We start from the raw sequence: 14144 nt of genomic DNA on the forward strand, positions 1-14144 counted from the left end.
GAAAACCCATGTTGCTCGCAAACCCTCAAATCCAACCTATATACGTGAGAAGAAAATGAAACCCCATATGTCCATACAAACATGTCGGACATGAGAGACAAGGGAAAAATCATGTTGTTGGCAAACCCTCAAATCCAGCTCATATATGTCAGAAGAAAATGAAGACGTCGAGGGTGTCCGAACAGCCCACCATGTCCGGGACTACATTTTCTCTTTATTTATTTTTCTTCTCTCTCGGCATCCACAGCAATCATATGCATGTGTCCAAACAATTTCAGGCCAAGATTGCGTCCACGAACAAACGAGGGTTTAAAGCAGACACTGCCCCCCACCCCCCGACCCACCCACCGCAAAAGCTCCACAGAACTATAGTGTTTGTTATCGACATTAGAAGCACATACTAGTTGGGGATGGTTGAGTCGATACATGAATAAATTATGCCGCTGACATGGTGCCGAAGAGCGCTGCTCTTACAATACACATACATACAGGGTAGGCAACACCTACAACGGGGCCTGCCTACAGCACCAACCGACTGATCTATGGTATACACGATATAGCATCAACACTGGGAAATATGTCCCCCGCAACAGGAAGGAAACTAGCTAGATCCTTTTGTATGGAAAATGTAATAACACCTACACTACAACTCCAGGCGCCGCATATCTCCATTGGTATAGACAGTTTCCAATCTGCTGTTATCTATCACCACTTTCGCCACTACGGTGAGCCGCACTAGGCTGCGTTCTCTCGCGCAAGTCTCATTGCACCGACCGCATCTGATTTTGGTGACTGCTCGTCTTCCCGTTCAGGCTGGATGTTCAGGTCAATCTGGTTCTTCATAGGAGAGGATGCCATGCTATGCTCCACGGCTTCTTCCGCGTCATCACCATTTCCGTTCACCTTCTGGGGAGTGCTAGTAGGACTGGTGCTAGCCGGCAGCGGGTCTTGTGGAGACTCGCTCGACTGGCCTTGCTCTTTCTTTCGAGGCGGCTCCTCCGATTCTTTCTCAGACGCACGCTTCTCACGCCGAAGCATCAGTGTCCTAAAACGACGGCGCACCGTCATACATACATTGCAGGTGCATGTCTGCTTGTGCTTTGGTCCCTTCCCACTAGGAGGCTGAATGCAGACAATGCACGAGCAGCCAGGGCGATGTCGGGGATGCTTTGTAGTTGGCTGGGAAGGAAGAGATTCACCCTCACCAAGAATAGCAAGGTTTGCCAGAGTGTCCAACCCATCCGAAACATCGATACTGTCAGTATCCATCCTAAGTTTAGCCTTTTTTGCAGCACCTGCAATGTCAATTAAGCAAAAGCTATTATTATATGTAGTAGCCATTACATAACGGTACAGTGTTACCTCCAACATACTATTCTTCAACAAGAGTTTCAAACACAAGATAATCACAATGTCTTTGTGCAAACAGGGATAACTTAGAGGATGCATTACCTAAACATCCACTGAACATGATTCTAGCGAGTCTTGAAATTATTAATACAATAAAAAGAGCATCGTCTAAATCCCAACATAACTGAGCAAACCAGCGTGCTGATTTTAGTTAACATGTACTTTGGTTCAAGGTCCAGGCCACAACTAACCTCAGGCAATGTGGCAAAAGTTGACAAAAAGTTATGTCTATGATGTATACTATATGGGCTATACGGCTGAGAACGTGTGGCAATCCACAATTGGAGGTTAGGGTTAGCCATGGCAAATTGTAGCTCGCAACCATACATAACCTAAGACTACGCTATGTCTATGGCACATCTTGTAATGGTATACATTTGATTGGTTCTCCTTTACACCTTCGGTTGTTCATTTGTTGTTATAGTGGATATCTAAAAGAAATATCCCTCTGTAATTCATCTTTGGCATTTCTACTTGGAAATAACTACTACTCCCTCCGATCCATATTAATTGTTACTGCTTTAGTACAACTTTAGTAGGGAGTAATAAAATTCAACTTCTGCATAACCATGCCTAAATCTTTCCAGGCCACCATACCTGCTTTTATAGGAATCAGTTCTGCAAGTTCCTCCATGCTTGCCTCTTGTGGAGAGACACAAGTCGTCCTAGAAACAAAAACAACAATCAGCTCAACAGCTAAAATATAAGTAGGAGCAAATCATTCTCCCCTCGGTGGCAAGATAGTTACTCCCTCCGTTCACTTTTGTAAGTCGTTTCAGACAACTCAAAATAGGCTGTTTTGCACATTGTCTGAAATGTCTTCAAGGTCTTATAAAAGTGAACAGAGGGAGTACTATTGTTGAGCTCAATAATAAAGAAGTTTATGAACATCCAGTTGGGTAAGAGATTTCAGCCACTTGTGTCGTAACACAATTTCTCCATGGTGTTCTGTAGCTTTCAGTAAAAATAGATATGCTTCAATTTGGCACACTACATAGCAAATACATGTGGCATTCTCTAGCACTAGCACGAAAAAGGCCCATCTATGCCCAGCGAGGACTTGTTTGAGGGATAAGTATTTTCCTTATGAAGTTTACCGTAAGTTGCACAATGTCAAGAATATCAGTGTCTCTGTCTGGGGTTCTTTCCTCATATTTTGATGGCATGTAGATCAGATACATGATTGTTGTTCCCCACGAGAACATATCAGGAAAATAAGAATACTAGTTCTCAACCTCAAAAAAACATGTCTTTTACAGCATGTCCACTTGAAAGGTAACTTTTTTTTCCTAAACATGATTTGCTATTTTTGAGGACTAGATAATTGTAATTTGTAAAGATGGTTCATCATTGTACCAGTAACTAGTACAGTATTGTACTGTTAGCTAATCATAATAAACAATACGAGTGAAACTAGATAAAAAAGTACGATGATAACGAAATAATCAGCCAACACAGAACAGTATGTCACCTTTCAGGATCCCATTTATTGTCGGAACAGGTCCACTTAGAGGGTAAAAGGGCGTCTACTGGCAGTTTCCGCCATTTGGAACAATCCTCACACTGAGCCCACTGATGATTCTCACTGATAAAATAAATAAACTATAATAAGCAAGCAGAAGTTAACAATGCGGGAAATCTTACAGATAGAACTCCATAGGAGTTAAATTGATATATGGCAGCCTAGGTTTTGGCACTGGCATTCCACCACTCCCAGATAGGAACACAAAGGTCAATTATTACATGTTGTTGCAACTAAAACCTAGAGGCTAGAGCACAGCAAGGAACTCACTGACAGAAAAAGGTAAGTAGATAAATATGTTGAGCAGACTGTTGAATTAAGCATTCATTTCAATAAGAAAAGGAGGCCTCATTTGTTCCATCTCTACACACATGTCAAATGCACATGCCAAGAAAAATCATTCTGAAAACATTACCCTGATTGGTCAGTCACAAAATATGTCTTCCTCCCAAGTACTGGTGGCTCCTGCGAAAAACATGTAAGTTTTAGTCTTTTCATAACAAGTACATAAGAGAAAACAAATCATGTAATAATACAAGTTCACTGGTAAGCTATGTGCCACAAAATAAAATATCAGAATAAACATATGTACTACTCCCTCCGATCCAAAAAGAGTGTCGCAGTTTTGAAATAACCTTAGTTCAAAACTAGTTCAAAAGTGTGACATTTTTTTTGGATCGGAGGGAGTACTATTTATCAGAAGACCACAAGTTTTTTTTCCGGAACAGACGAAAGACCACAGGTGATATTTGAGAAGAATGACATACCTCATATTCCTCAAACTCATGGCCATCAACAATAACAACCGAAGGGGCCTTCAGGGGAGGGCGAAGCAATTCTTGAGCCTCCTCCCATGTTATCTTTAATTCCATGGATTCCTCGTTATCGATCCGGAACCGTTTAATCTTTGGACCGATAGAAGTTGCTTTTCTCTTCACAGGTCCGGGGGATGTGCGAACAGTTCCCGGCCCTTCTTTCTGTGCTACTCCACCTTTGTCTATTTTAGAGGCAGCTTGTTCCACAGGGCTAGAGTCTTTGTTCTCTGTGTTGACTTTATTTGGTCGCGCTAACGAAGAGTTCGGACTAGAATCTGGAGCACTGACATTAACATTCACATCTGGAAGATTTGGTGCAGCATTTGCAGGCTTTGTTGGTTCTTCCTGACGGAATATCTGATCAACATATAAACTTATAGTCAAACAAACTATTCCAGCAATTATTTTGTCAATAGCCAGCATAGTTATGATATCAAAAGATCTAGCATATGAACAGGAGATCTTAAGACTTGACGGTACAACAGGATGCAGCAGAACATCTAAATTGTCAAGAATGGAGACATGCCCTATGCATGTATATGATAATACTTCATCAGGCATTAAGCAAACAAAAGAACACAATTGAATCTGCATTCGACCATCGTTCAAGCAAATAGCAATATACAAGCTGCATGAACTGTAACAAAAGATTGAATTTTAGAGCTATCCTCCAGGGGAGCCACAACACAACATACTTAAGTAACACCGTACCTGTTCTTGAGTCTTTGTCTTTCTGAATCCCATGACCAGCTTCCCTTCTGGATCTATTCGGCTGAAACTTACTGAACAATATTAAATGGGATGAGTTATCAGCAAAACACATGACCACTTTCTTAAGAAAAAATTAAAATAAAATAAGTGAATCTCAAATGAGAAGGGAAAAAGACCATTGCAGCCTTCAGATATTGCCCAAATCCTTTTCAACATAACAATGTTTCGAAACAATCTCAAATTCTTAAGACCATTGACTTTACCCCTTTCTGCCCATTCCAGAGTGGTTGTCATTGACAGTGGTGGTCTTCACTAACATGGTGGCCCTCCTTCCTCTCAAGACCTGCTTTGAAGCTGCCGCTCCAACATAGCCACATAATGTGTAATGATCCCTGGACTGGCTACCGGGTATAAGGCCGCTACGCCTGGCTACCACCTAGGATCTAGACTGGCCCCACAGACCTACATGAGTCTTTCCCGTAGTTACCAGATTCGCTGGGAGAGGCCTCGAACTCCAATCTAGATCTAACAACCCAGATCGGAGTTCAAACTCAGTCGGTTCTAACGGAAATCGGTGCCCGATTCGCCGAACCCTAATCGGTCAAGTTTTCTCCTCATTCGTCTCCTACATCCGCCAGAGCACGAGCGCGAAGGGAGAGACGTGCTAGAATAAGAACAAAGGAGAGATGCATGCCTGAAGCCATGAGGTAGAAGATGTGTGCGTGCTGTGTGTGTGGCGGCTGGGATCGCTAGGAAGTCTCGACCTAAAGCCAGCATATTGCGTTTCCATTCTCTAGCGGGCTTAATGGGCTGTTCTTTTATATTGGGTTTCCATTCTCTAGTGGGCTTAATGGGCTGTTCTTTTGTTACGTACATGGATCAGATGTGGCCCACCTAGCGTGTACGTCTCCATATAAAAGAAAAATACACTATACTAGAGGCGGCGAATCGTAATTGCCGGGTTCGCAAACCCCTTCTACGTTCGTGAATCTGAGATGTGTACCCCCCGCCGAATCCGACTCGATAGATATAGCTAATTCCGAATCGCGAATTCAAATTGTGAACCGAGCGAATTGCGAATCAGGTAACTATGGTCTTTCCTGCGCATTTTGTCCTCACTTGTGCACACCCAGAATCAACTTCCCAGTCGGTCACCCACCCTCAAATTACTCCAAGCCAAGCACACTTAACTTTGAGGTTCTTTGCCGATGGACACCCAGAAAATAAGGAACTCCTTGTTGATATGAGTAGTCTATCAATCTTATTAACCCGGATGTCATATAATGGATGTGCGACCTACATTGTGTCAACCTAGCCCTATCAAGCCATTCTAGTTGTTGTAGTGATCCACATCTCTTAGGTGTCATCAGAAACAGTGTCTGTCGTGGACAAAATGTGGAGGCTGTGCTGTACAGCTGTGATATGGATGCAGTGCAACTACGGCAAGAGCATAACATGACACAATGATGAGAAGGACAACGGACATGGTGGAGGGTGCTGGTGTGAGGGTGGAGAGGCCATGAATAGGGAGTCTAGATACTGGTGGCCCTGAGAAATAGGGTGAAAAGAGACATAGTAAAGAAGACGCGAGAGGAGATGGAGAAGACTGACATGAGAATCCCTGCATTTTTTTCTGTTAATTGTTTGATGTACGCATGTGACATTCAAATCAGCACAAACAGCTTTGGATGGACCCAAGGGGTGGATGGTCTTTACGAGCTCGAGGGTGCATTTTACACGGTATTAGAGTTTGAGACTGGATGATGACCTTCGACAAAAATTGAAGGTTGGATAAGGGAAATTTACATATGATATGGAGAAAGATATGTAAATCAAGACACCAACAATTCAAATATAAGATCAGGAAAGGTAATATTATTAAGAAAGGTAGCATTAATGTAATAGAACAGCAAACAGGATATAGCAACAAATTACAATCACATGCCCCAATCTAGTGGATAAGAAACATTGCCAGATCATGGTATTTCTATCTGTACAAGATGTGTACTGTGTGATATCATGGTACAAGGAAAAAACCTAATGGGGTACTAATTTGTTATACCCATGCTAAGTAACGCTATTACTCTTAGGTTTTATATTAAGCTAATATATTCGACATCTAGTGCATTGCATGTTTTTAAGACAGAATATCTACCTGTATCGCCCGCTTGTAAGTGCATCGACTGAATGCAAGGTGTGACACCCTCCAATACATACATCCTGCTGTTATTATTGGGCCAGAAACGGAACTGGAACACCCATTCCTTACCACTGGCATCCTGAACTTTTAAGGGAAGTCCTTCTGGCTGAGAGATTGGAGGGAAGTATGCCTATACAAAATGATTTTACATGAGGGTGGTTCTCTTCTAAGAACTAAAACACCTACTCCCTCTGCTCCTAAATACAAGTATTCCTAGAGATTCCAATATGGACTACCTACGGAGCAAAATGAATGAATCTACACTCTAAAATATGTCTATATACATCCGTATGTAGTCCATATTGAAATCTCTAGAAAGACTTATATTTAGGAATGGAGGGAGTAGTATACAAAATCCATACATATCCTATTATACTAAGGCTTCAAAATTCAAACATGTTTTCTCCAGCAAACTCTACTTGTATTTAAAACATCTGGGAAGAAGATTAGTTGCTGATACCACCATTCTACAGAACTTAGTCACATATCAGGTTAATCCAGCTCATTGGATTACTGACAAAAATAATATGGTTCAAGATTAGTTAGCAAACCAAGTGACAGGAAAAGAATGGATCATGTCAAGTCCAGATTTTTCCAAAATATAAAAAATCATAACTGCTCCCTCCGTTCCTAAATATAAGACGTTTGGGTAGTTAAATCAATTTGAACTACCAAAATGTCTTATATTTAGGAACGAAGGGAGTAGAAGTTACAGAAGATTTTGGAAACAGGCCTTGTGTACATGTAGATGTGTCCTTTTTAATTTGTGCGCTGCAAAAAGACTCTGTTGATCTATATAATAGAAAAATATTACATCAATAGATCTAGGTGTAGAACACAACTAATCATATTTCTTCATGAAATTCTACAAGTGCATAGTGAACATCCACATGCACTTGTGAAGAAAAATCAAGATTTTTGGAACTCCAAAATGTGTTTTCCGAATTCTTTAAAAACGATCTCCTTGAAGCCCGGGATCTTTGTATTTTCCAGGATCATTACCATACATACAGAATAAGTAAGCAACAGTGAAAGAAAATTTCCATGGACAGTAGCCTTAACATAATTTAATCATGGAGAATCTACAAATTAACAAAGGTATAATTAAGAATGACATAGTGAATCAACTTACCTCAGCACATTTCTTTGGCAACACCAAACGACCAATTCGACCAGCATCACTGGCACTTAACATTTTCTCGAACAAAGGAGTAATAACAGAATTCGAACTGTAGGAGTGTTAAGGAGACACTTACATATAGATAGGAAGTCTTTAAAAAAATAATTTTGATATAATTCAAGATGTCATTATTAAAAAAAATGAGCTTATGTTATTATTAATTACTAGAATAGAGAGGAATATATTGTCTAAGAGGAAATTGCTCATGAAGATACGTAGAGTTTTTTGGATACTCTCCCGATAAGTGCTGTAGCTCTTTATCTGTTATTCTAGGCCAGTAGCGGGGAAGTAATTCTGATCTCGCCTTTGGATCCATTCTGGGCTTTCCATTACGGAATTGCGCTTGGTAGTTGGGCTCAATGACACTATGGGAATAGAACTGTTTTTGCACTACTGAGAGGGGCACCGTGGTGGGTGGTTGTTGCGGATTATTAGGTATGATTCTGAGATGGTCGCTTCGTCCAGGTACCGGTGGATAATTAGTGATAGTGTAGCCACCCATTGTCGGCAGGGTTGACGCCGCATCATCCTTTAGAATGGATGGATGATGTGAATCAAGCTTAAAGCCAGTAGATACAGTAGAACCACCATCTGAAATTATCCCTTTCCTTGAAGACAAAGGGTCGCTTTCTCCTACATGGTGACTGGGATCATGAAGGCTATTTGGATTTGGTCCTTCTCTCTGGTAGGGCGTAGAGGAGTGTGTCGGATCCATGCTTGTCTGCTGTCCGAGCCCATTGGCATATCTGTCCCTTATAATCTGGCCCATGCCGGCAGGTGTTGTTGGTCTGTCATGCATGTCATCAGATTTCTTTTCCTGGGCATGAATAAAAGTGCGCCCTGGAGGTAATTTTTCACTGCCACTTGGCCTATCAAACTCATAAGCTAGACGTTGCTGCAAGTCCGATTGTATAGTGGACATGTTCCACAGCTGGTGATTCTGTCGCCACTGACTTGAAATCTGGCCCGTAGGAGGTCTCCAACTCTTTACATAACTGTCTTTTCTGTCAGCAACATTTTGAGGCATATGCACAGTAGGAGTTGACCACATCTGACTTGGTGCCTAACAAGCATAAGAAACAATTAGCATCAACAAGGGTTAGAATGTGAACTTCACAGAACACAAGAAAATTGCAAAGCTCCAGCAGCTTCAGCAAATATAAACACTTCAATGCCTAATAGAGACATCCTTCACATAAATCAATTGCCAGCTATGGTAAATGGCATGCGAAAAGTAGAAACTGGGCTTCAGACAGATAACATCAGGGTTGCACCTAACTAATGCTGGCAACAAAACAGCATAGCTAGAGTACAGCTATGAATGATGGATGTTTTCAGTTCGAATGTACACTAGAAAAAAGGAGGTGAGCATAACTAGAGTGCAAGTGAAACCATTCTGCAAACCATCCAAATGCAAATTTGTAAAATCTCTGCACATGCAAATTGATCAGAGTTCACCAGCTTAAAGTGCCGGTATGCAAAACAGAGACAACATATTTCATAAGATAGTGTCCTCGTTACCATCAGCCCAATAATAGTAAATTCTTACGCAAGAGTGAAAAAATTGATGCCATACCATTGCCGCATAGGACTTGCGAGCACATAGGATGCAGTCAACTCCGCCGGCGTCGAGCAGCGCATACGCATGGACTGAGACGATGCACCCACAATGTAGCCTCTGCCCAGCAAGAACCGAAATACAGAGACGGATCAATCAGCAAGCACAAATCACGAGTAGAGCCATAAAGGCTAGAGAATCAGCGGCATGCAGGCGTACACACCTTCCCGCACGCTTCGCATTTCCTCCATCCGGCCACCTCCGAGTGGAAGGTCTCGCAGAAGGTCCCATGCTCGAACGAACCACTGCTCACAGAAAACAGAAAACACACATGCATGCATGCATCAGGCACCAGGAGTCGTCGTACGCAAGTCAAAGCGCTCCCGGAAACCACCAACTTTACAGAAAACCCCCGCGTATCCGCCGAAATCGCGCCGACGTAGCGATCACTCCACGTAGATCCGGTGTGCGCCATAGGCGAATCCGCCTCCGTGGGGGCGGAGGGAGGGAGCGAGCTCGCTCTCCCCGGGCGCACGAATCGAGCGGGCGCGATTGGGGCGGAGGGAGGGAGGGGCAGGAGATTCGATTAGAGAAGGGTTACCGTACGTACTAGCATCGGTCGCAGAGCTCGGCGTAGTCGCCGGAGCGGAGGCGCCAGCCGCGGCGGCGCGGGCCCTCGGATTTGGGGTCCTTGCAGTGCGCGTTGAAGCAGATCCTGGGCCGCTGCTGGAGCGAAGCGGGCGGAGGGCCCTGCTGCTGCTGCTGCTGTTGGTGCTGCGTCTGCGTCTGCTGGGACGGCGGCGGCGCGGCGGAGCCGGACGGCTGCTGCGGCGGCGGGGGCGGCTTGGGCTGCGGCTGCACCGACATGGGGGTGCCGGTGAGGACAGTGGCGTGCGCGGGCGCGATGGGGTTCGGCGGCCCCGACGAGGACATGGCCGGAACCCTAGGCCGGCGGTGCGGGGGGGCGGGGCGGCCCGAGGGGGGGTTTTGGGGAGGCGTGGGAATCGTGGGGGCGCAGGGAAATATGGCGAGCGAGCGAGCGGAGGGGGGAGGAGGGGCGAGGCGACGCGAGGAGGAGGAGGCTTTTAAAGCGTGTCGCAGAAAAGTAGTAGTAGTACCCAGCGTCTGGATTGCTCTCGCTACGTGTACACGAAACGCCTCGGACTCACCTCCCACCCTCCCACCATGCTATACGCCACCATACAAGCTTTCTCCATTTCTCATCCATACCCTTGCATATACTTATATACATATAATAATACAGAGTACTACGTACTTCTGTAGTACAGTACGTATTACCATCTGTAGTACAAAAAAAATATTGAAACTACTGTGCGGACGACAGTTGCCAGCCGAACTTCATGGAGGATTGAACGGTGCTATCCAATTTTGCTCTACAATGGACGGTTTGATGTGCTGCATCGTGCAAAAACCGTCCAGAATTTGTCGCATTTATAAAACATATATATATATATATATATATATATATATATATATATATATATATATATCGATGCTTACGTAAGGATGCAACTTTTATCCAGGCTAAAGCTAACTAGTGTTAGGTGGAAGGTGAAAACAGTCTCACAGACAAAAATGACACAACCCTGTGATTTTTTATCGATATATATGTCGTGGGATCTTGTTGATGAAGGAAGGTCAAACGGAGCAAAACGTGCTCCATGCATGCACGTTAGTTGGTTCGTTCGCTCGCTCCTGATCCCCGATCCAATCTTGGTCCAGCGTGAACGGCGGTAAAATAACACGACGAGAACGACCTCCCCTCTGGTGTTTCCTGATTATTAATATATACTCGTACTGCCAGTAGAGATTAGGGACGCCGCCGGAGGTCCCTCGTCTATAGTCTAATCAAACAAATAATGCCGGCCCCTTGCTCTTCTACCGCACCACGTACCTACTGCCTACGTACGTAGGTACGTACGTGCACGACGATACAGCCAGGCGTGAACGGAACTACGTACAATCCGCCGTTAACTAGCAGGTGCGTACACGCCGGTACGTGCGCGTGGGCGGGAATCTATAGGCCGGGGCCGCGCGCGGCGGCGGGCGAAGGAGGGGAAGGGACGTGAGGAGGGAAGGACGGGGAACGGAACAAAATCACCAACGCCGGTGCGCGGCGGGGTCCGCTCGCCTTGTCCTCGTGCCCCGGCCCGGCGAGGTACGTGAACGAGTGGAGGAGTGCGATGCGGGGCGGGGCGGTGGCCCGGCGAGCGCATCTCGTCTCGCAAAACAAAGCCCATGCACGCACGCCACCGGAGCGCCAAGCCATCGGTTTCCCCCGTCACGCACGCACGGAAAAAGAATCGTTTCCTGCCACCACTAGGGCAGCCGGAGACACGTCGTGCGGGCGGGCGGGCTTCGTCGCGGCGCGCCGGTCGAGACAGCGGCACGCGGCCCCCACCGCGCGGACGGCCCGCCATGTGCCTGGTGCGGCCCACCTGGCAGCAGCTTACATGGAAAGAAACGGTCTTTTCATTTTTATACTTTTCGCGTGGCCTGCGGCTGCGCGCGGCTCAGCGTGACGAGGACGGCACGCCCGTGCTTTTAGATTCGCGACGTTGATCCACGCATGCGCCATGCATATTCATCCAGACTCGAACGTAGTGCTACGTACTTTTTTTTTTTGCATCGAGTAGTGCTACGTACCTGCTGTGCTGCCGTTGTACATTTGTATTTGTAAGTACTCTACGGGCGTGGTTCCGTCTCGCCTGTGTGCCGTCCTTGTCGCGCGAACAGAGTGGTTGGAATCGGCACCAAGTGGGCGAATAGTGCGCGCACGTACGTACGTCCTTGAGATGTGTGATCAACATGCAACAAACAGAAATTCCCACACGCAATTGTTTTTAGGGAAGCTTTTTGCTTCCTGGATTCTTTAGATTTTATATATGTTGTTTTATTAGAGGTTTCAATTTTTTATCCTCGGTATGGGTTTGGTTACTTGGTGTTGCATGAATATGGTTTCCCATGTCGCGGATATGAAGCCATGGCAAATCTTCGCGAAGGGGCAATCTACAAACATAATTGCCGGGGTCGTCAATGGTAGCCTGGCAGTTTCTTCGGTTACCACCTCTATTTTCTTCTTCTTTTTGCGAATACGTTACCACCTCTATTTTCGGTGGAGATGTAACGTTTATGTTTATCTAGAAGACTATGCGAATTTGATTATTGGCAAATATTTAGTCAGATGTTCTTAGCAATGCATTGACTTAGTAAGGGAATGGCTATATATGATATTGCCGAGAGTCATTGACTAATATTTTTTTAGAAATATTCCACCCTTATTCACATTGGTCCTTGAAAGTCTCGAAAGATGTTTGTGGTGTTTATTTTCTAGTATTTTAGATTTATGTTATTTTCGAGGTTAAAATTTTATCTTTTATGGATATAATTGCTTTGGTGTATCATGAACATGAACATGATCGGTGAGGTTAAATCATGTTGAACACGGGAAGCAATGGCAAATCTTCATGAAGGGGTAACCTTGAAACTGCTGGGGGTAATGACAGTCTGGAAGTTTCTTTCGCTACAACATCTGTATGCAAAAGCGTTAGCAATCTCTTAAGAACCACCTCTATCTTTGGCATAGATGTGCCTTTAATGTTCGTGTTTATACGAATTTGATATAGGGAAATATTTGGCCAACTATTCTAAACCTTGCATTCATTCACTAGTTGGAGTAATTAATCGCATGCAAGGAAATATAGCTCTGCGATGTTGATGGGGATCGATGACTAGTCAGTGGGCCGAAGATGCCTCGGGTTAACTTGGGAATTCTTTTTAGAATATTTGGCCCTTATTTTTATTGGGCCTTCAAAGCCTAGAAAATATGTTTGTGATGTTTATTTGTAGTATTAGTTTTATGTTATTTTATAGGTTTAAGATTTAATTACTTAGTGTCTCGTGAACTTGCTTTGTGAGCACACATGAAGCAACGGAGAGTCGTCAAGAAGGGCAGCCTACAAACAAAATTGTTGGGTCAATGACAGCTTGGAAGTTTATTCCATTATGATATCTCTATGCAAAATCATTAGCAATCTCTTAAGAATCACCTCTATCTTTGATATAGATGTGCCTTTAATGTTCGCGATTATACAAAATTGATGTAGGGAAATATTTGGCCAACTATTCTAACCTTGCATTCAATCAGTGGCTGGAGTAATTTATCGCATGCAACGAAGAAAAACTCTACGATGTTGACAAGGATTGTTGACTAGTTGGTGGGCCGAAGATGCCTCGGGTTAACTTGGGGATGATTTTGAGAATATTTAGTCCTTATTCTTATTGGGCCTTCAAATCCTAGAAATATGTTTGTGATGTTTATTTTCTAGTATTTAAATTTTATGTTGTTTTATAGGTTTAGGATTTAATTACTTGGTTTCTCGTGAATTTGGTTTGTGAGAACACATGGAGCAATGGAGAGTCTTCTGGAAGGGCAACCTACAAATAAAATTCTTGGGTCAATGACAACCTGGAAGTTTCTTCCGTTACGGTATCTCTATGCAAAATCGTTAGCGGTCTCTTAAGAACCATCTCTATCTTTGGTATAGACGTGCCTTCAATGTTCGTGATTATACGAATTTGATGTACGAAAATATTTGGCCAACTGTTCTAAACCTTGCATTCGTTCAGTAGTTGGAGTAATTAATCGCATGCAAGGAAATATAGCTTTGCGATGTTGATGGGGATCGATGACTAGTCAGTGGGCCGAAGATGCCTCGGGTTAACAT

General features: G+C 44.0%; 1 protein-coding gene across 2 annotated transcripts; it reads right to left on the reverse strand.

The window, feature by feature from the left end:
• Positions 1–372: 372 nt before the first annotated feature.
• LOC119354136 (B3 domain-containing protein Os07g0563300-like) lies at positions 373–10389 on the reverse strand. 2 transcript variants are annotated; one of them, XM_037620848.1, is made up of 12 exons: positions 10007–10389; positions 9620–9701; positions 9415–9516; positions 8054–8901; positions 7791–7887; positions 6614–6788; positions 4459–4529; positions 3700–4104; positions 3348–3397; positions 2882–2995; positions 2008–2075; positions 373–1295 (listed from the first exon to the last, which is right to left on the reverse strand). In XM_037620848.1, the coding sequence occupies exons 1-12, from the start codon at positions 10327–10329 to the stop codon at positions 736–738; spliced, it is 2895 nt and encodes a 964-aa protein (XP_037476745.1). In that variant the 5' UTR covers positions 10330–10389; the 3' UTR covers positions 373–735. The 2 variants fall into 2 exon arrangements, with proteins under 2 accessions (XP_037476745.1, XP_037476746.1); XM_037620849.1 differs by having other exon boundaries at positions 8072–8901; positions 10007–10388.
• Between the last annotated feature and the right edge of the window lie 3755 nt (positions 10390–14144).

The sequence above is a fragment of the Triticum dicoccoides genome, chromosome 2A (genome assembly GCF_002162155.2).
Source record: "Triticum dicoccoides isolate Atlit2015 ecotype Zavitan chromosome 2A, WEW_v2.0, whole genome shotgun sequence".
Classification (NCBI taxonomy): domain Eukaryota; kingdom Viridiplantae; phylum Streptophyta; class Magnoliopsida; order Poales; family Poaceae; genus Triticum; species Triticum dicoccoides.